A 20,965-nucleotide genomic window follows, 5' to 3' on the forward strand; every position below is an offset into this window, starting at 1 on the left:
TCACAAACAATGCAGTATCAGGGCTGACGGCAGGCAGAGCGTCTTCCATACAATCCTAGAGTTATGCAGCATTTTCACAACCAACCATGGAACCAGGAGAAATGCAGCCAGTCCCGGGTTCTGACATGGAAATGAAACCAGCTGAATTTCATGAAAAGCCTTTTTGAACCCAACAAAAATGAACGTTTTCCACAGAAAGTCATTTGTTACTGAAAAAAAGGTTTAGGGGAGGGGGAGAGGAGTTGACCTGCTCTTAACATTTCCTGTTATAGGACAGACGCCCATTAATCATGGTTTCATAATGAAAACATTGTAGCGTAGCATTTATTGAAATGTGATTGGTTTAAAAATGTCAAGAGCAAACACTTACTGTGATTATAAAGGGCACCGTGTTGATCATTTCAAGGATGAATGAAATGCGAAAAATCTGCTCCCAGATGTTTCCCTGCAGAATGAAAAAAAATGCACAGTTTAATTAAATAATCCCGGAAGAATACTGAAAAGGACAATTTAAAAGGTTCCGATTTGGGTCATTTCCAGCTATTATGATGTTGTAGCAGCCAGGAAAATGCTGGGTATTTCATAGCAGGCAGAAGCAGCCTTGGTCCTTTTCCCAAAGAACTTATAATCTACATTTTAGATAAGACATGAGGAGCGAGCGGGATGAACAGCAAGAAGGGGATGAGATGTGGGAGGTCAGTGGATAATTTCTGAGTGAAGCTTAGTTTATGACACAGGCAGCAAAGACCCCTAGACTATCACCTCCTTGAAGCAGGACCGAGTCCTATTGTTCCAGAACACCGTCAGCACTCACACAACAACAACAATGGAACAGAGATTGTAAAGAAGAGCAGGGGAACAGAGTGCCAGTGTACTAGCCTTTCACCTTGAATGGAGCAGGTTCTAACCCAGTTTAGAGGCCTCTGGATTTCCAGGGAACTTTTCTGCTTTCAGGAGCAATTCTCTCAGCTCTCTGTCTTTTTCAAGGTAACTAGAGCTTTTTAAAAGCCTCCCTAGGGCTGTCCTCCCTCTGTGGCCCTCTGGGGTGGGCTAAGCATTGGAAAAGAATGGGAGACGTCTATTTACAACAGAGCCCTGTTCTGATGGACCATTGTATCCTGCTCACTACCAGGCATTGAATTCTAACTTGGGAGGCCCCTGACTGTGGACAGCCAAGCTTTCCCGGGACTCCTCGGTGTTCTGTTTTAGAGACACTCCAGATTCTCTTTGAGAAGGAGTAAAATAAGCGCACTTCTAGGGTTCTTCCTGGCTGGCCACAGAAGATTTGATACTGATATCTCTTTGGATTCCCCCTATTCCAAAATATTCTGTGTCATTCCTTCATCCAGGTGGGCGCAGCGGCAAGAGTCAATGGAGGGCTTAGGTAGGACATGAAATCAAATGTGAGTGAAGGAAAACTCCCTGTCTGCCCAGCTACTACAATATATTCACTTGAACTTGTGGTGCCTCAGTGAAAGATAAAGAAGAAAAGACAAATAGCCTCTATATTGGCTGAACAATTCCCACAATAGAGATGAGAAGAGAATTTCTAGATCTGATTCCCTTTTGCCTCATTTACATTAGTGCAAAGTAGTTGCAAAATGCCACCAAAAATCAGTGTCCTGCACCCATTTTGTACTGGTGAAAGTGATGCACAAAGGGCTGGCAATGGAGAATTAGGCTGCTCCTGTCTCCCTCTCTCTGCAGCCAGCTTGCAGAGCCTTCCCACCAGACACAAGACTGTAGAATCATCTGATTAAAGCGACAGGATTTTAGGGATCAGCTCATCTGCCTACAAGTGTGACGATGAGAGAGGGCATCCAACGTGCTTCAAACCTTATTGAAAACCCAGATGGGGGTCCTTTTAAAGGACACCTGTCTGACAAGGCCAGCGCTGATACACCCAGCTACACACAGTATGACTAAGCTGTCCAGAAAAATATCACAGGCTAGAAAGAACAAAAAAAAAATGCTCCAAAGGACTCTGAGATGATATTTATTGAGGCCTTCTTTCTCTGAGGGTAAAAGGAGCCAGAATGACAGGCCTGGAAGTAGAAGTCCTCTTCTCCTACACAGAACAGACGAAGCAAGGAATGGTCCCCTCCATGCTGCCCCCAACTCTCAGCTGGTAGGAGAACCCCGATGGATAAAAGCTATTTCTATCTCAGTGGCTTCTAAGCTGAGGCTGCCACAAAAGGTGGCGCTTATGGGACGGTATGAAACCAAATGACTCCGCCAATGCACAGACACGAACGGTAGCACACAAGGTGACTGTGGGAGAAAGAAGTTCTGTCCACAAAACTAAAAGAAAATCCATGTTGTTTGAAAAGTGCCCCATTTGTGCTATTTTGGAGACTCCTTTGTGGGAAAGCTCAGTAAATGATACAGAACATAATCCATCTGCTTGGGCTGTAATGAGAATAGCGGCGAACAGCTATGCCGATGTGCAGAAAACTGGTCCAAGGAGGTTTCAGGCATCTGACAGAAGGGAGATAAAATGGCTGTTATGAATCTAATAGCTCTGTGGCAAAAAATGGAATTTATAGGCATTGGCGTGTTCAGCCTCTCTTCTGAAGGCAATGAAGTTGAAGATTAACGTCGCAGCTGGGCCCGTCCCAGGCCGGCTGGCCCTTTAAGGGGAGCTGGGCTCAGTCTCGCCTTTGATGACTAAGCTTCCCCCCCCAGCTGATCCTGACTGGCTGGGATGAGATGGCTGTTTGGTTATCAGACCCAGCTGGGAAGGAGCCAGGTGATTTCCATACAGGTCTGGGGAACAGCTGCAGGAGGGAGGTTGCCTCCAGGATCAAGCCCTGAAGGGAGAGGGTGTCAGGAGAGAAGGAGGCTCCTGAAAAAGGCCAAGCCCCAGGCAGGTGGCATGGAGGCAGACTGGGAATAAGGATCCAGACTCGGGGGGAAGGACTCTGGGGAGCAGGGAGGGAGCCCTGAGGTCAGTGGCTCAGGTAGGGGCTGGGTCCAAAGGGACAGAGCTCTGTGAGACAGCAGAGTGAAAGGTAACTCAGGAGAGTGGAAGGCCCTTTCATTTCCTTTGCTGAGTCCCTTTCTGGGGCTGAGAGGGACAGCTGCCGGACAAAGCCTCCCTGAGGGAAGGTAGACCGGACACCGGGGGCGCTATGGGAGCTGATGCTGCCACAGTCATGGAATCATAGAATATCAGGGTTGGAAGGGACCTCAGGAGGTCATCTAGTCCAATCCCCTGCTCAAAGCAGGACCAACCCCCAATTAAAGTCCCTTTTACAAAGGTCCGTCCATTGGGATCCACTTCTTTCCAGATCTTCCACTCATTTCAGACCACGCCCCCACTCTAGGGATGGCTGTGGCTAGACTCCCCAGAAGCTGGGCATGGAAGACAGGGGAAGATCACGGCACGAGTGCCTTGTTCTGTACCCTCCCCCAAAGCTCTGGGATGGGCCACTGTCGGAGACAGGATCCTGGACATGATGGACCATGGACTGTCCCCACATGGCAGCTCTTATGTTCTCATGTACTCCACCGAGCACTCCCGCCACTCAGTCCTACGGGGGGCAGCACACTCTGGCCTGAAGAGAGCATGGGACTGAAGTCAGTGAGACTCCTTGTGAGCTTCAAGTCAGTCACTTGCTTCCAGGCTTTGCTGGATCAAGTTCACAACACTCAGCGCCATTCAGGATCAATCCCTGTGACAGGACTCAGCAACAGAGCTGCATGGAGGTGCCAGGGGCCATATGCTGGTAAGCATCTTTTATTTGCTGTATGAAACAAATTGACTTTTCTTCACTTGCAGGAATATTTCCCTTGTGTGCCTACTGAAGAGTGTGTGTTTCAGTTCAGCGAGCTCAGTGATGAACGAGAGCTGGGAGACTTTCATGGGCATTAGAGATGAGATTCAAGCTGCAGAATTCAGATCCATGTTTTTAATATTCTGATATTCAGTGCGTGCTTGGATCTGGGATTTGTTTGGACCATAAAAAAAGACACAGGCCATTGCAAAATTCAGTCCAGGTTTGAATTTCCAATACCCACAGTAAAGCTGTGTCGGGAGTGATCTGAACAGAGCAGCTGCTGCAGAGTGAGAGGGAATGAGAAAGGAGACTGCCATTGATTTCAAGGAGTGTTTGATTGGGCCTTAAACTTTAAATCCATTACTTGGAGGGCTCTTACCTTGTAGCTGAGATAGATGAGAAGCATGGTCTCTAGGAAGCTGATTAAAGCTACGCTAACCTGAAAAAAATATAAAAGAATATAATTGCCTTGGGTTTGATTTGAAGCATCATCGAAGAGGTCTGAGGCTATCCAGCCACTCAAATGATCTCGCTCACTGAGCATTCCCACCTGGTTTACAAACAAATATGGAAGTTGCCAACCACGGAGGGTGTGAAGGACCTTTACTGAACCCCAGGACAACATGGGAGTGGCACAGATTGGGGATCACAATGGGAAATCCTCCATTTCCACATCACACGTCTGTTGTCAAACTTCAAAGAGATGTCAGTCTGCTCTATACAGGTCTTGTATCAGTGCAGCTATGCCGGTTGGGGGGAGGGGGGATTATTTTGATTTAACAAATAATAAATAGGCTGATACAGTCCCTAGTGTGGGGCAATTATTAAGGTGCCTTATACTGGTATAGCTTATTCCCTTTATACCCATAGAACTGCATCCACACTAGGGCCTGTGCTGTTTTAACCGTACTGGTATAGATAAAGCAGTGCCACTTCGGGGTTAGACAAATCCTTGGGCTAAAATCCTGGCCCCACTGATGACAAGAGGAGTTTTACTATCGAGTTTAATGGAGATGAGATTTTACCTTTTTAAAAAAATTCATCACAGGGAAATTTTTCACCAATAAAATAACTCAGAGTAAAAACAGCCAAACATGTTGGACCCATAACACCTTCCCTTCCCTTCCCCCACCCAAGAACATCTAAAGATCAGAGATAAAAAGACTGGGGCGGTACTGGGGGATGAACCTTCTTGGAGGTCCTTGATCCCCTGAACCTTATTTGGCTCCACTGTAGACCCACATTATCCCAGGCTCTATTGAACCAGGAGAGCAGAGCTGTGCAAAACTCAGTTTTATCTTCACAAACATTTGCTTAAACAGACTGTTATCTTTTCCATCGGCATTTGTAAGTTTCACCTAGGGTCATCTTGCTGTTCACAGCAGAAAAACACAATCTATTTCCACTCATCAGGGAAATCTGTGTCCTCTATTTATCAGTCTTCAAGGATTTGTTCCAGGAAGAAAGATGCACAGAGAAACACTGATGACACAGAACAAACCTTGCACAAAATAAATACCGTATGCCTTTTGTGTGATGGATTTTGTGTGACAATGCCTCTGGTTCAGTCACTTACCTGTATTGCCCATAATGGCATTTTTCTATCCACCCATAAGATTGGAGCCCTAAAAAGAAAATTCAAAATGGTCCTAAATTGGAATCTGTTTTAAACAAACCGTTCGATGTTTCACCCAACAGGTGTGATGTCAACATTTACTGATCTATGTCTTTATCAAATTCATTATTATTATTATTATTCAAAAATGCAAAGTCTGCATCCAGATCTGAATTTCCTCAAAGTTATGGGTCTTTAAGCCTAGAGCCTGGTTCAGGCCCAGCTAATTCTGTGTCATTCCCTTTTGCAAAACTTCAGTAATAAAACTGTAAACCCGGTGAGACTCACTGCTAGAAATCCCAAACTTAGGCCAGATACATGAACGTGGGATGAGTTTTTGGTGAACCTGAACCAATGGATGGATTCAGGTGAAAACCATCTAGGACTAAGCAGTTTGGGAGTGAATTCAGGTTTTGAATGAGTTGAATAATTCCAGCAAATCTCGGAGACTCAGGGTGCAAAGGGAATCAAACTGGAGAAGGTTGCAGAATCCTCAACAACTGTAAGTCTTGATATTCACAAAGCTCCAGAACTGAATCTCTGGTGAACTACAATTAGGCTCAGCCACCTAAAACCCTACATGCTCCAGTGGGAGAGACTGACAGGATCCATTAGCTGGAACCAGTAACTGTTCTCACTCCAGGACAACTTTCTCCATTAGACTTGTTTAGCAGAAACTAGACAGAATTTGAACCGCAAACCTGAGTATGAAACCGCTCACAGGCGACGTGCTAGTTCTGACCCTAGACAACGCAAACCCGCTTGAGGTGAAATTCATTTCCCATGCACATCCAGGCCTACCCCAGCAAGCAAGAGCAATCGTGCTGAATTGTATGAGAGTATTGTTAAACAGATTACTGAGAATACCCTCTGCATGGAGAATTACCCATTTCCAAAAGCGGAACAGTGGATGCTTTTCTAACTGTGCATCTCAATCCCTTTGTTACTGAGATTCATATTCTCTCTCTTCCTTTGACAGCTGCATCACTATGGACAACCAGTGGCTACAGGCAGCCACAAGCATCAGAAATTCATATTACTGGGCTCCCCAAAAACTGGTTAGAGAGGAGCAGGATTTAAGTGCTATTAGCAACTTACCAGTTTATTTCTGTAGACGACTGGTTGAAGGTTGAGTAATTCTGCTTTTCGCATTCCCAGCTAAGACAAGAGAAACACAAACCAAGAGGGAGACAATCAGTAAGATCCAACAGACCAGCCCAAGGGGCCAGTGAAAGAGAAAAAATAATCCAGGTTGGAGCCTGCCTCTTAACTTCATGAAAGCGACGCAGGTTGGTACCAAAGCCATTGTTCCCAAAAGGAGAAAGAGCCTGGAAGCTGCAGAAACCAACTGGATTGTCGGTGCTAGCTGTGCTATCAGCGGACGTATGCAGCACGGTCTATAATAATAATAATACCCAGCAATTAGAGTGGTTTTAATCCAGGGGGCCAGAGCCCATTGACTTCACTGAGAGTTGCAGACACTCTGCACCTATAAAGACCAGCCCCAAGGTGTGACTAACGCAGGCAGTTTTGCTGCATCGCTCTGGCAGGCTAAAATCAATCAATCAATCAATAAAAGCCAACTAACCGCGCTTGTCCTAGAGATATTTTTTTTACCTGCAGTTATTAAAAGCTTAACCACTAATTCAAATTCTGACCAGTGGCACTAAAACTGACCCTCTGCTCCCTGCTCTCCAGAGCAGTTAACCAAGAGCCAAGTTCAAGGGCTGCCACGATGCTAATGAGTGGAAACGGGAATGAATGCGAGTGGTTAACCATTCTGCTTGGCACAATGCAGAGTGACGACACTGCACAACCCGGAAACACAAGCGTGGGAGCCAGGTAGCATGGCTCTTCACAATTAAGCATCCCGGACAGGTGGGTTGGGTGGGGAGAGCAGAAGACTGTAAAGCAACAATGCATGTTTCAGATGGTACCAAATTGCTTTGCACAAGTCTGGAAAGGTAAAGTTGCCAAATGGGGAAAGGACTCTGGTCTTGATGCTCAAAGTGAGCTACTGACTTACCAAGAGGAATGTTGGTCCAGTAGTTCAGTCACTAGCCGTGCCCATGGAAGACTGCTCTGCCACAGATTTCTTGTGTGACCGTGGGCAACTCACTGTGCCTCAGTTCCCCATCTCTACAATGGGGACAATAGCACCGCCCTACATGACAGGGATAGTGTGAGGCTAAATACACTGAAGACTGAGAGGTGCTTAGATACTACAGGAGAGAGGGTACATAACATAGAAAGACCATTGGAAAGCACTTGAAACAAATTTCTCCAGGGGTAAGTCCCATCTAATCCTTGGGCTTTCCCGCATACAAGTGTCAATGGCTAAAGTACATTACAAATGTACTTTCTGTTGTTGGAAGCCCGAGTCTAGCAGAAGCTAGGCTCATTAATCCGCTAGGCCTTTCATTACTATTGGACCATCACCTTGTATTTGTAAAATGTTAAACACGCCAAGCTAGATGCCATAAGGTGCAAGACACCTATGAACCTGCCTCATTAAGTAGGTTATTTCTGAAGCTGTTGTTCCTTCCATTATTCTAACGGGGACTTAAAAGACCAGCTACAAATTTAAAGTACAAGGTTGGGTGGAATAACATTCAAAACTGAAGTCTGAGATACGTGTGTGTAAGGTGCATTTCTTGGATTTGAAGTGCACTGCACTAAGCCTATTTGACTTCGTTAAAAGTTCTCAGTGAAACTGAAATGTCTCCTGGAAACGTATTGATTTTGACTCAGCTGTCATTGGGAAGGCAAGCAAGAGTCCCCTCCCCCCCCAGAATAGAACTCACCTAGCATATGACAGACTGAGCTTGAAGTCCCTCCTCTACCTGATTCAGCATAGGAATAGGAACCCGGGTCTTTCAATAGCCCAGATGAGTTCTCCAACCACAGGCGAGAGTTTTTCATGGTTTTTTATGGTTTTTTATGAAATATTTCAAAAGGTCTCGTTTTTGTTCCAACGAGAAATGAAAACAAATGTCAAAACCACTATGTTTTTTGAAAAATGGAATATTGTTCTCCAGCCAGCCCTAGAAAATACCTCCCATATGCCATTGTCTAGCAACACCATAGTAATGAATCTAGTATCAATATCCTGCTGTGACATGTTCGCATCACTGAATATAAAAGCCCTTCATATCAAACTATGCCATGGGCTGAGTTCTGGAAACAAACATTGATTCATCTGTAAAGCAACAACATCTAGAGAAACATCTAATCAAGCCAGCATCTGTGTAACACCACCCTCTACATCCAGCTGGTCACACCTCATCCAAAACCAGTCACCACCTGCCTTGCATCACAGCTTTTTGGGACATTCCTCCCCATGCCCAGAAAAGTCTAACACCAATATTTTCAGCCAAGCTACATTTCAATGATGTATTCTGATGGCCTCTGAAATTTACTCTGCGGTAGAGCCTCAGCTGACATGAATTGTCATAGTTCCACCAATGTCAGTGACGCTACTACAGGTAACACAAGCTGAGGTGTTGCCCCTCTATATACAAAGCTCTTTAAACATCTTCCTGTTGCAGAGGACAGATGTGTCTTTCAGCAAGAATTCAGTGTTGTTATCCAGTGGAATGCATCCTAAAAGGTCAGAAGAATTTTAAAGGGTCAACGACTCTTATAGCAATTTATTTTATAAATAATACAGTAGATGGGTCCAAACTGACTAGGCAAGAATGAAAGAGACTTTTGGGTCTTCACTGAAATTCACCCCTGTACGTTTTAGGGCATCCTTAGAAACCCCTGAGGAGGGGAAGTGAGTGAGTGGCAGGTGTGATTTCCCCTCTGGGCTCATGTTATCTCTGTTATCATAATTATGCTGAGGAATGTCATGAGATAAAATTTTCAGAAGTGCCTAACTCTCACTGATGCTTAAATCCCATTGAAAGTTAATGGGACTTTGGGGCCCAAGTTACAGAAGTATTTTTTGAAATTTTACCCATGGTGACTAAGGGAGCGATCAGCAAATCATTAACACGGACACAGAAACAAATCACAGACCTGCTCTCCATGGCCACTGATCCAAAATAAGCTGGCAGAGCAAGAAGGAGCTGGGAGTACTGTACCACTGTTCCCCATGATGGCTGTTATCACTGTAAAAAGCTGCCTCTGAATGAATAAACAGAGAAGATTGCAATAGAGCCCAAGCTATTGAACTTCCATTTCTAGGGCAAACCAGCTGCTCCCCAGAACAACTAGCCAGGCAGACAGCAGCGAAAGGCGCTCACAGAGTATTGAGGCTAAGACTTCATCACACGCTATTACCGTGGAAGGACGCAGCCATGCTGACCAGCATTTATTGCACACGTACTGCACCGCACCCCTCAAGGCTGAAGACTCTCTCCGGACTGAATAGGAGTTTTGCTGCAAGCAGTCAGGGAAATCGAATGCAAGAATTCAGCCTCTTTCATTGAGCTTTGCTATGTTAAGCCTCACCCCAGTTAATATATACACTGGCTGTTTCACTCTCCATGCCAATGGAGGCCTAAAGGTGTGAAGATACCCTCAGATAATGCAAATATATCTGACAATAAAATGCCTCTTTTAAAATCACATTTTGGCATGGACAAACAGAAGGAACTGTATCCACCTAGAAAGAGTGAGAGCATCTTAAAAGACCAGGTTCTCTATCTGGCTGGGTTTTCACAGGCAAGAGAAGCTGGAATTCATTTTACTCAGAGACATGTGGAGACACTCTCCTTCTTCCAAGAGTCAATTGATTTGCCAGCTTCCTAAGAGAACTGGCCTGATATCAACATCCCCCAGCAACCCAGATGGTGAAATACTGTCAAAAATAAGAGGCATGGTCCAAACATAGGATGTGAATCCAGGAACTTCAGAGTTCTAGTTCTGGCTCCGACACGGACTCTGGTCACTTCGCTTTCTGCCTACTCACCTCCTTCCCTGGGATTGTGAGGGATAGGACAGAAGATGGAAAAGTTTTGTATCAGTGCTAAGTGTCAGATGTTTCTCCTTTCCCTGCCTTCACACCTAGATAAGTAGCCTGCAGCCTTGGCAAACGGAAGAATCAAAATGCTAATTGACTTGCATTCTGTGCTGGGAGAAATTATATATAGATAAGAGGCAAAAAAAAGGACACCCGCAAATAAGACACATATTCAAATACTGAGCAAAGCTGACATATCTAATCATCCGTCAGTTCAGCTCTTGAAATGACAACACTGATCTCCTCCCAAAAGACGTAAACAGGATTTAGGGTAGGTGCCTTCAAGGATGTCAACAGATAGAAAAGGTTTGCAGGCTACACTAAAGACTTGAGCATCTGTCCCATGTCTGAAGGCAATTTGAACTATGAGTCTGCAGCAAGGTGGTAGAGTAATTTTTAAAGCTTTTAAAAAATGTAATTTTAAAAAAGTCAAAAGCTTTTGTCAGGTCAATGAAAGTCATGTACAGGTTAGAGTTCTGTTCCTGGCATTTCTCCTAAAGTTGATGAGCTGCAAACACCATGTCTATGGTCCCGTGTCTTCTCCTGAAGCCCCACACTCTCAGGTTAGAGCCCTCGGTCAATATGTTGCACAAGGCAATTCAACAGAATTCTGGTGAGAATTTTGCCAGCTACTGATAACAAGGAGATACCCCGACAGTTGTTGCAGGATTATCTGTTGCCTTTCCTCTTGTACAAGTGGACAATGGATGCATCCTTGTACTCCTGGGGTATAGTTCCTTGAGACCACATTGATTGAAAAAATTCAGTCAGTTTCAGAGCCACATGCAAGCCTCTGGACTTGTCGACTTCTGCTGGTATTGCATCTGCTCCAGGTGCTTTACCATTTGACAGCAGGTCAATCGCTTTCGCAGTTTCAGTCAGCGTTGGGGGATCAGCAAGAGAGATTTTGATATCGATCTGCTGCAGTCGATCAATTGCCTCCTCATTATTAGATGATTGTTGATTGGGGATGTTGTTAAAGTGTTCTGCCCACCTTTGCAGTATCTTTTCTTTGTCAGTGAGCAGTGGTGCCATCAGCACGCAGTACTGGAGATGTACAACTCAAATGAGACACATTTCAACTTTTTGATTACATTTACCAAAAAATGTTGCTGTTTTTCAGCCAGCTTGTAGGGCAATTTCCAGTTTTGAAACTCAGACAATTTTTTTTCCCAGAGCATTTGGAAAACTTTCTGTGAAAATGTTTCTACATTTCTCTACCAGCTTTATTTTCCAATGCGTTGTACTGGGCTAGTGAATATACAGACTATTATATCATAGAGTTTCAAACAATGAGGCACAACAAGACCACTTGGGGCATGCACCCTTCATCTTTGCTGTAGTACTAACAAAATTTTCACTAGTACGTCTTCTATTAACCGTCTGCAAGGATGGTGACTTGACAGCTAATTGATAAAGTGACACAGTACACAGGTATCCATAGACACACACAAGAGCTATTTCCCACTGCACAGAGCTCTGTTTGAGACAGTTCTTTATCTCTGGTTGTAAAGCTCATAGCTTTATTTTTCATCTCAGTGCATCACCGACATTTCGGCAGTTCTGATACAATGATGAAGAGATGATTTTTTCAAACTACATCAGAAGCGTCTGAATGGATTTCAGACAGAACTTCTAGGGGCTCTGGGAAATCAACAGTGTTTCTGAGACTCGGTTTGAAATGTTGGCTTACTAAAAAGCCCCCTTGGAATGCGCAATGGCAGCTCTATTGCGAAATACATTTAGACTAATCGTTCTGTGTTGGTTCAGTTAGACTAACATGTGGAAACAGATCATCTTATGGACTGGGGTCCCAATGCCCAGCCTGACCCTCCAACACAACCTCCACCGGCCCCTTCTAGCCCTTCTGCTTTCCCCATGGCATTCTCTGGGACCCATCACTGGCAAGGGTAGTTTAAGGATCACAAATGTACACTAAAAAATATCCCACAACTTCTGAGAGTTTCAGCGATCCCACAAGAGGCCTAAACAAAATACCCTGCTTTGTTCCCTCCGCAGCTTATGCTAATAATAATAAAGCATGCATTCAGAGCAGAAGAACTCAGCCAGATTTACAGCCCCCGCCACTGCTGTAAGTAGATGAATAAATAAGATGGAACAAACTCTGGGAGGTAGGAGAGGCAGATATAGACTGGTGGATTGTCATTAGTTTTGGTTTTAGGAATTCTCAATTCTATCAGACAAATTTGTTAAATCAACTGATTAAAAATGAAGAAAAAACAGAGCAGGAAGAATTAGCAATTTTTTGAAATAATGTTTACAATAGGCAGGGAAAAGACAAAAGGTGATAATATCACTCCTCACATATCACTTCTCATTGAATTGTTGTGGGACCCAATCAAGGTGGAGGAACATGAAATGTTCCCGTTTATGTCCACTACTGCCCTCTAGTGGACAAAAATTGACCTGCTTATATGTATGACCAGCTGGTTCCCTTTGATCAACAAGCTAGCAAATCTTGAAGGCCTGTGATTCTGGAGCAGGGCATGAGTTCAGGTTTCCCCATGCCACAGGGGTGTGGTTAGCTAGTGATCGTGTCCTGTTTCCAGCAGTATCACTGTACCTCAAATTTAAGTTATCATTCAAGTGTCCAAATGGAAAGGGGGTGAAATAAGTTATTGGATAAGAGGAATAGCAAACTCAGAAGCGAACACACAACAGGGCTGGAGAAGCAGCACTCTTTTTGCTTTGGTAAAATGAAAAGAAGCAAGAGAAGATGCACTGCTATCGCTCGCAGAAATCTCCTCATCTCTGGATAGAAACCACTCCTTAAAGGGGAAAGTTGGTTCTCTATGTATTATTCCCCATTGCAGCAACTACTGAGACTCAGCACTACCGTGAGGAGGAAAGAACATGAGATCCCTTTATCTGGGACTGGACTATGGTGGAACTTCTGAGGGTATTGTCACACCCACAGATGCTTAATTCCTAGTAAGCTCTAAACATTAAGAAGCGCTGTCTGGAGACCAATAACACTGAAAGATGCTTAGAGACAATCATGATGGGAGCCTAATAAATACCCGATGATGGATTAGACAGACAGATAAAATCCACCTTACTGCATCTAATAGAGACTCACCATCCTATTCCCTCTGCTGGATTGTCAAGCAGAACACGTACAATATAGAGAAGACAGGTGAGAAGCTTCAAGGAGAAGTTGAATAGCCGTATCCTTAGGCCTGCAATAGAAAAGACAACAGGGTAAGAGGCTAAAAAGAAACAAACATCCTCCTCCGACTGTCTGAAAGAACAGTACTGCAGGGCTTCTGATATATGATAGACACACAAAAAGATGCATACTCATCCAGAGCAAAAGAGGAGGGTCATAAGAAAGTTGGAATTGCTGAATCAGACCAGCACAGCACCTAATGCAATATCCTGTGTCACACAGTGGTACCTGATGCTTCAGAGAAAGACGCAAGAAACCCTCCCACTAGGTAGTTATGGATAACCTGCCATCAGGGAAAATTCTCTCATGACTCCCATTAGTTAGAGGCTGGTTTTCCCCCTGAAGCAAGAGGTTTTATATCCCCTTCCAAATATTTCACCCTTTATTGTTATAACTCTGATTACCCGCAATAATGTCTAATCTGGTTTTGAATCATGCTTAGCTCTTGTCCTCAGTTATACCTTGTGGCAGTGTGTTCCACAGGCTGTTTGTGTAACAAGTGAAAAAAGATTTCGCCTTGAGCTGATCTGAATTTACAGCCTTTCCATTTCAACATTCATTTTTGAAAAAGAATATCCTGACCCCTTGGTGACTACAAAATATCTCCTGAAGTGAAACTGTGGCCCTGGTTCTGCCAGGAGATCCATGTGCAAGATGGTGGAATTGTCACCAGGGTTCCACAGCAGTGTGAGGTAGATCCAGCTGCAGGATCAGGGCTATCGGTGCAATGGGAAATCATTACTATGGGACACATTTTTAAAAAGCTGAATTCAACTGGGCATCTAATTTTGCAACCACAATCAACTGCAAATGATAGGAACATATCTAGCTAAGGAACTTATATGGCCCCCATTACCACAGTTTCTTTACCACCTCAGAATCTTAACTGGTTTCTGTATTTATCCCCACAACACCTCTATGAGGCAGGGAATTGCTATTATCCCCACAGTACAAGTGGGGAACATGCACAGAGAGACTAGGGTCCAGATTCACAACGATATTCAGACACCTAACTCCAATTTATTTCAGTGGAAGTAGGGCACCTTGATACCTTTGAGGATCTCCACCTCACAGAGCAGGGAGTTGAACCCATGCCTACTGAGTCCCAAACTAGCTTCTCACCACCGGACCCTCCTTCCTGTAATGTGCTGGATCTTCTGCCTGCGTCAGTGGCATAGTTCCACATTCTGGCCCTAGATATCTGAATGGACTTCTACGTTCTGTCGTTTGCAACCACAGTTGATTGTGCCAGGAATTGGTGATGGACACAAAATTAGAGGCCATTGGATATCATTTGTCCCAAAGTCTTTAGAAAACATGCTGCCCATAATGGGGAGAGGGAGAAAAATGCAGCAGGGGTCCCGTTAATGTCACTGCATTCTTGGAACATCTGTTTCAGTAGTATTTAAACACCTATTATCCTTTAAGCATGAGAATGAACGAACACAGTAATTTATGCTGCTTATTATAGCATGCGTGGTAGGATGGGTAATGACTGCTTTTCTGGCTATTCGTACAGCTTGCCGGAGACCGGGAATGCTGTACGAACTTTGCTTGAGGCTTGTATGGTGCACTCCACATCCTACACAGCTTCAAATAACTAGAAGGCCAACATAACTAAAAAGAGTCGGCTCTTTGCAAACCCCCTCTCCCCAGGATGGAAGAGAGGGATGTGGGCTGTTGAGGTTTTTAACCCCAGAATCAGCGAGCATCCATTTAATAAGACTCGTACAACCAAGCTGGGGTCCAGTCTTTGCTCATCACATGCTCAGTGGTTTATAGGAGGAGGAACAGAACATTCAGATCGCCACTTTATCCACTCCCTCCTCTTCACAGCCAGTTTATCAGGCTATTATTCAAATTACAAGTGAGAAATTCAGCATGTTTCCATTAAAACCCTCCTCTCCTGGGCACCGCCTCTCATGCCACACACCAGCTATTTAACAAGTATACGACCCACAGAGAACAAAAGAAAATGTGAAATTATAAATTAGGTCCTAGATTCCCTGCAGGCAGCTAATGCCTTCCCTCAGACAGAAAATAAAAGCCCCATTCTTCCAGTGGAATTAATCTGAGGAGTCAAAGAAAATAGGGGATATTTTTGAGACAGACAAGAGGAATCCATGGCCTGAAATGTTTAGAAGGGAGGAAGAAGTAGCAGCCTGGAGGTTCCTGTCCCTAGACAAGAAAATTCAGGAGGTGGAGTCATGTAGAGTTCCACCACTGTTGGAAGTTCAATCAGGGTGCCCCAGCCCTATAAACATGCCACTGTTTTTAACAAAAATAAATCCAGCTTCATGCAATATTGTATAATGATTTACGGCAGGTCAGTTCATTCTCATCCCACAAGAAGGCGCCCATTGCCAGAGCTTCCCAGGAGCAATCAATTATTTTATCTTTGTCACTCACAATCCCATCTGGGAGACTTTCTGAGGCCTCACTGGTGATGGGTAAGCAGCAGACATAATTGCTCTTCTGTTCTGATGGAAGTGTCCAGGGCGCATTCATTAATGTTTGTGCCAAGTTTAATGAAGGGTGAAAGAGGGCATATGACTCTCGTGAGGGTATGTCTAGACAGCCATCACTGGGTGTCATGGCAGCTCAAGCAGACGTACCTGAGCTAGCTTTAATCTAGCTAACCTGAGCAATGAAGCTGCAGCAGTCCGGCCTGTACCTACCCAAAACTCTGGGTAATGACTTGTAGGGTTAGCCCGTGCTGCATCTCATGCTGTTACAGCTTCACTCTTCCAGTACCTGCCCTAGCCACAGTAAAGCTAGTTCAGGTAGGTGGCATGACCTGCCCACTTAAACACTATTCTGAGGGTTTAAATAGGATTTAATTAGTGCACATACCTTGTGCTGGTCTCTCCGCACAGGGGTGAATTTCACCCACACAGAACAGAACCTCATTGAGACAACCTAACATTTGCAGAGCTTCTCTTTGTAACATGGCATTAAAGACAACACACCCACAATGTTAAACCGGGAATCAGGGATGTCCTAACACATACTCTCTGACATATACAAGCATTTATAGCTTAAGGGGAGGGGGAATACGTGGAAAATCGCTTTCTATTAACATGGGAATCCCTGCAGAAAAGACACTGAAAGACACAGGAGCCCTGAACTGGATAATAACTTGTAGATGTACACAGCAATTAGAAATGAGAGCCCCATAATAGCTTTAAAGGGTGCAAATGTATTACAAGTTCATAATGAGTTTGTCAAAGATCCCCTTGGCAAATGCATTTCAGAGTACTGTAACCTGGCAGTGTCCTATATACAGAATATTGATTTGTGGTTATCATCATGAGTGAATATTAAGTGACATAATTATGAGGTTCTTGCACACCTGGCTGCCCACATCACCCTCTTCATCTCTGTCATATTATATCTATGAGTGGTTATTACTCACAGTAACTAATTATCAGTTTCCCATTCTGCTGCCTCTGACCGACATAAAATCCTCAGCTTTAATAAGAATGGGACAGACATGGTTATCCTAAACAACTGGAGCAACCAGTTAATTACAAATAGTAAACAGACAGATGGCTGATCCATGGCTGACCCTAGGAGAGTATAACCATCTACGAGATAGTGCCACGGAACTCACGTACCTGCTTCCATGAATATTGTGCCTGCTGACATTAAGACAGTTTTTTAAGGTGCACATACAAAACTGACAAGTATCAGAGGGGGAGCCGTGCTAGTCTGGATCTGTAAAAGCAGCAAAGAGTCCTGTGGCACCTTATAGACTAACAGACGTATTGGAGTATCAATTTTCATGGGTGAATACAAAAATGAGTGCATCTGACTTGGATACAACCCAGCATCACTGGGTGCACATGTCCCTCGATTCACACATACATGTATGTTTCACCCCAATCAGAAGATTGCTCCCATGGTACACATGACTGTGCCACCTTGATGGCACAACCATCAGCTGTTGCACTGCCCTGCATGCTGATTGGGTATACGATCAGGGTGAGAAGCAATGCAGAGAATAAACCCGCTTTGTGTCTTGTCCTGCACCACTGCCACCCCCTGCAATATTCACTCTCACTGGAACTTGCCCTGCTGCCAGATCTGATATCCCAGTAACGAATGCCTTAGTCCTGGCTCTCCGGCTAAGCTGTGGGCATCATAGAATAGCGGCTCCCTACTTTTGGGGTAGACAAGCTTTCGAGCTACACAGAGCTCTTCCTCAGGTCTGGGAAAGGTATTTAGAGCGTCACGGCTAAATACGAGATCAAACAGACAGAATATCTGCTAACTACTTATGCTAAACTAAGGGACCATTCACGGTGAAGTGCACCATTAACACCCCTGTAGTCATAGGACAAATGGGGGGGAGGGGGTTCATGGGTTACAGATTGTTGTAATAAGCCGTAAATCCAGTGTCTTTAAGACCATGATTTTTATTGTCTAGCAGATTTATGAATTTAAGCTCCCAGGCTTGTCTTTTGAAAGTGTTGTGCAGGTTTCCTTTGAGGATGAAGATTGATAGGTCAGATAGGGAGAGACTGCTTTGTGAAAAGTGCTCACCCACAGCTGATAGGGTGCTTTTATCTTTTATCATTTTCCTGTGTGAGTTCATTCGGGAGCACAGTGATTGTCTGGTTTCACTCATAGAGTTGTCATTGGGGCGTTTAGTGCATTGGATGAGGTATGCCATATGTTATGATAGGCATGTGTAGGACCCATGGATCTTGAAAGATTTGTTATGGGGGGTGTTGCTCATTGTAGCAGTGGAGATATATCTGCAGGTTTTGCATCTGTTGTTCTGGCAGGGTAAGGTGCCGCTTTGAATTGGTGTCCTGGTCTGGGGGGAGGGATAGCTGAGTGTTCTGAGCATTGGCTTGCTAAACCCAGGGTTGTGAGTTCAATCTTTGAGGGGTTTGGGGCAAAAATCTGCCTGGGGGTTGGTCCTGCTTTGAGCAGCGGGTTAGACTAGATGACCTCATGAGTTCCCTTCCAACCTTGATATTCTATGATTCTATGGGGAGTTCACTTCTGATGATAAGATTGGAGAGGCTGGGGGTTGTTCTGATCAGGTAAATGGAAGAGCTTGAAAGCTGTGTAACTCAAAAACATCTCTCTCTCAACAACAGAAATTGGTCCAGTAAAAGATATTACCTTGCCCCTAATATCCTGGGACTGACATGGCTACAACAATACTGCATACTACAGGGGTAGTCATTTCACTTGTAAATCTAGAGGCACTGAGCACCACCCTTGTAAATTGCAGCCAGGTGTTGTAGTAGTGAACAGGCTATAAATGCCTGTCATGCTGACAATAGAAATATAAGATGCAGCTTTCCTATCCTCCCTGTGGAATCACGTTCTCCTAAAGAAAGGAAACCCATTCCCACACCAGTCTGCTTTCACAGATGAAACTCATTAACCCAGCTCCGTCTAAGGCTAACATGCAAAAAGATAGTCCTTGGTGCTGGGAAACAGCACTTTGAAAAATCAACATCAGGAGACAGAACCCTTAAGGCAGAAGGGCACAGTGCTGAACTGTTGCAACCACTAGATGGCACTTGCTTCCCATCCTAGGACTGATGGAGCCTTGTCAATGAGAGGAGCAATTTATTGCTCAAGTTAAGAAGTATGCAAAAAAAAAATTATCCTGCACATTGTTATCCCTCAGCTCCATACAAATATTGCTCAAACAGATTTGCTGTGGCTAACAGACCTGAGAGAGAGAGAGATTGATTCTTTCTATTTTGTAGCCAGTTAGATTTTTCATTGTTTCCCCTCATTCTTTTCATTACAGACAACCCTGGTTATTATTGTAATTACCTGGAAAATAAAACTGTCATGGAGTGTCTTGGTACAAACACTTACTTGATCTTTGGTTTTTGATGAAGAACAGCTTGAGACGTTCTTTAAAGGTGTTTTCATTTACGTAGAACTCAACCTGTACCCTGTGAGCAGAAAAGAAAGAGAACTGAATTAACTGGGGCTGTAGTTAGTAAAGGTTTCAACTCAAAATCTTCCCACCTCTAAATATGTCCCATCCCACCAAGTGCTGTTTCTATATTTCTCACCCACCTTTTCCCACACTGCATCCTGGGAACGAGATTTAAATAAGAAGCCATTAGAACGCTGCACAGAGCAGTAACCAGATGTTACTCTGGGGCCCGATCCCAAGCCGGATTCTGGCCAACTTGTGCTGCTCCTAAAGCACAAAAGGGCTGGAAAGCAGCCAAAACTCCTGCGCCAACACTGACAGCCGAGAAATAGACGATGTGCCTGGGTGTTGCAAGGTCTGGCCTGGGGCTACTCTGAACTATGCTGGCCCCAGGATTGGGAAGCCGCAGATGGCCCTCCTGCACCAATCAGCTACTGGGAATGAGACCTTGCAGTGACAAAATGCAGCCATGATAATTACCCACATGCACATACTTTAAAAAGCCATAGCAACGCATTAACCTGTATCATCCCAGACAGACTACTGCCTCTTAAACAAGTTGTGTGGCTAACCCGATCACACCGCAGGGGTACAAGCCGCTCCATCGTGCCCTGCAGGACAACAGATTCTAGCACCTCTAAGCTAGGAGGCAAAGCAAATTCCCAAACGACCAAGTTCTCCAGCGAGAATGCTCTGACTCCAGCCCCACAAGCTAGAGTGGCTCAGCGAGAGAGAGCCCCAGCTGACCTGCGATGGCAGCACATGGGAAGAAAGGAAGATCCTCAGCAGGTCAGGATCAAACCATGAAGATCCACGTTCATACCGAGCATGGTACCTAGAAGCTGCTGCATTCAGAAAATTGGTGGGACCAGCTCCTTATGGCCATCACTTCACAGCAAGTGGGCAGACGTGTTCTGCACTGACTTGCAGCTGCCACGTGATCGAGGGGGGCCTCCCGCAGGCCACACTGCAGTGGCCTAGTCTGGCAGTCACAAAGACATGGCTAGCCCCGGTGGAAGCACTCCGTGGGCCATACAGCGCAAGCATCCCTAATTGGTGAGATCTCCTCTTCAGCGGGCACAGATCAGAGTAGTCATGACGATATGCAGCGGCTGAAGATCTGGACCTTAGTGTTTATAGTGATAAAGTTTTAACATATCCAGAGAGTAAAGAAAGACCTCCCTGCTGCGGCATGGAGCCTGACTTTCCTAAGGGCATTCTCCGCCCTCCAACAGCCATTTGTTCTCACAACCCTTTTCTACAGCACCTGGGCAAAGAGAGTGACCGCTAAGCCCTCACTCCTTAGCAACCCGTTAGAGACCCTCCACCATGTCACACATGGCAAGGGTCACAGCACAGAGAAATGGCAGTGGTTGCCTGACAGCTGGCAAATGAAACAAAAATGGATGCATTTGTCAACCAAAGCCACCTGGGAATCCAGAAGTTCCCCATACTTGTTAACTTCTTGGGCAAAGGATAGATAACCCCACTCAGA

General features: G+C 44.7%; 1 protein-coding gene across 6 annotated transcripts in view; it reads right to left on the reverse strand.

The window, feature by feature from the left end:
• KCNT1 (potassium sodium-activated channel subfamily T member 1) overlaps positions 1-20,965 on the reverse strand; it is a 191,010-nt gene that overhangs the window by 59,334 nt on the left and 110,711 nt on the right. For 5 of the 6 annotated variants that reach the window (XM_044992813.1, XM_044992818.1, XM_044992817.1 and 2 more), the window contains 6 exons: positions 19,404-19,483; positions 13,464-13,563; positions 6,493-6,552; positions 5,356-5,404; positions 4,159-4,218; positions 371-445 (listed from right to left, as the gene is read on the reverse strand). In XM_044992813.1, coding sequence (XP_044848748.1) covers positions 371-445; positions 4,159-4,218; positions 5,356-5,404; positions 6,493-6,552; positions 13,464-13,563; positions 19,404-19,483 — 424 coding nt within the window. The remainder of the gene's footprint in view (positions 1-370; positions 446-4,158; positions 4,219-5,355; positions 5,405-6,492; positions 6,553-13,463; positions 13,564-19,403; positions 19,484-20,965) is intronic. The other variant, XM_044992819.1, reaches the window with a different exon arrangement.

Source organism: Mauremys mutica, chromosome 18 (assembly GCF_020497125.1).
Source record: "Mauremys mutica isolate MM-2020 ecotype Southern chromosome 18, ASM2049712v1, whole genome shotgun sequence".
NCBI classification, from domain to species: domain Eukaryota; kingdom Metazoa; phylum Chordata; order Testudines; family Geoemydidae; genus Mauremys; species Mauremys mutica.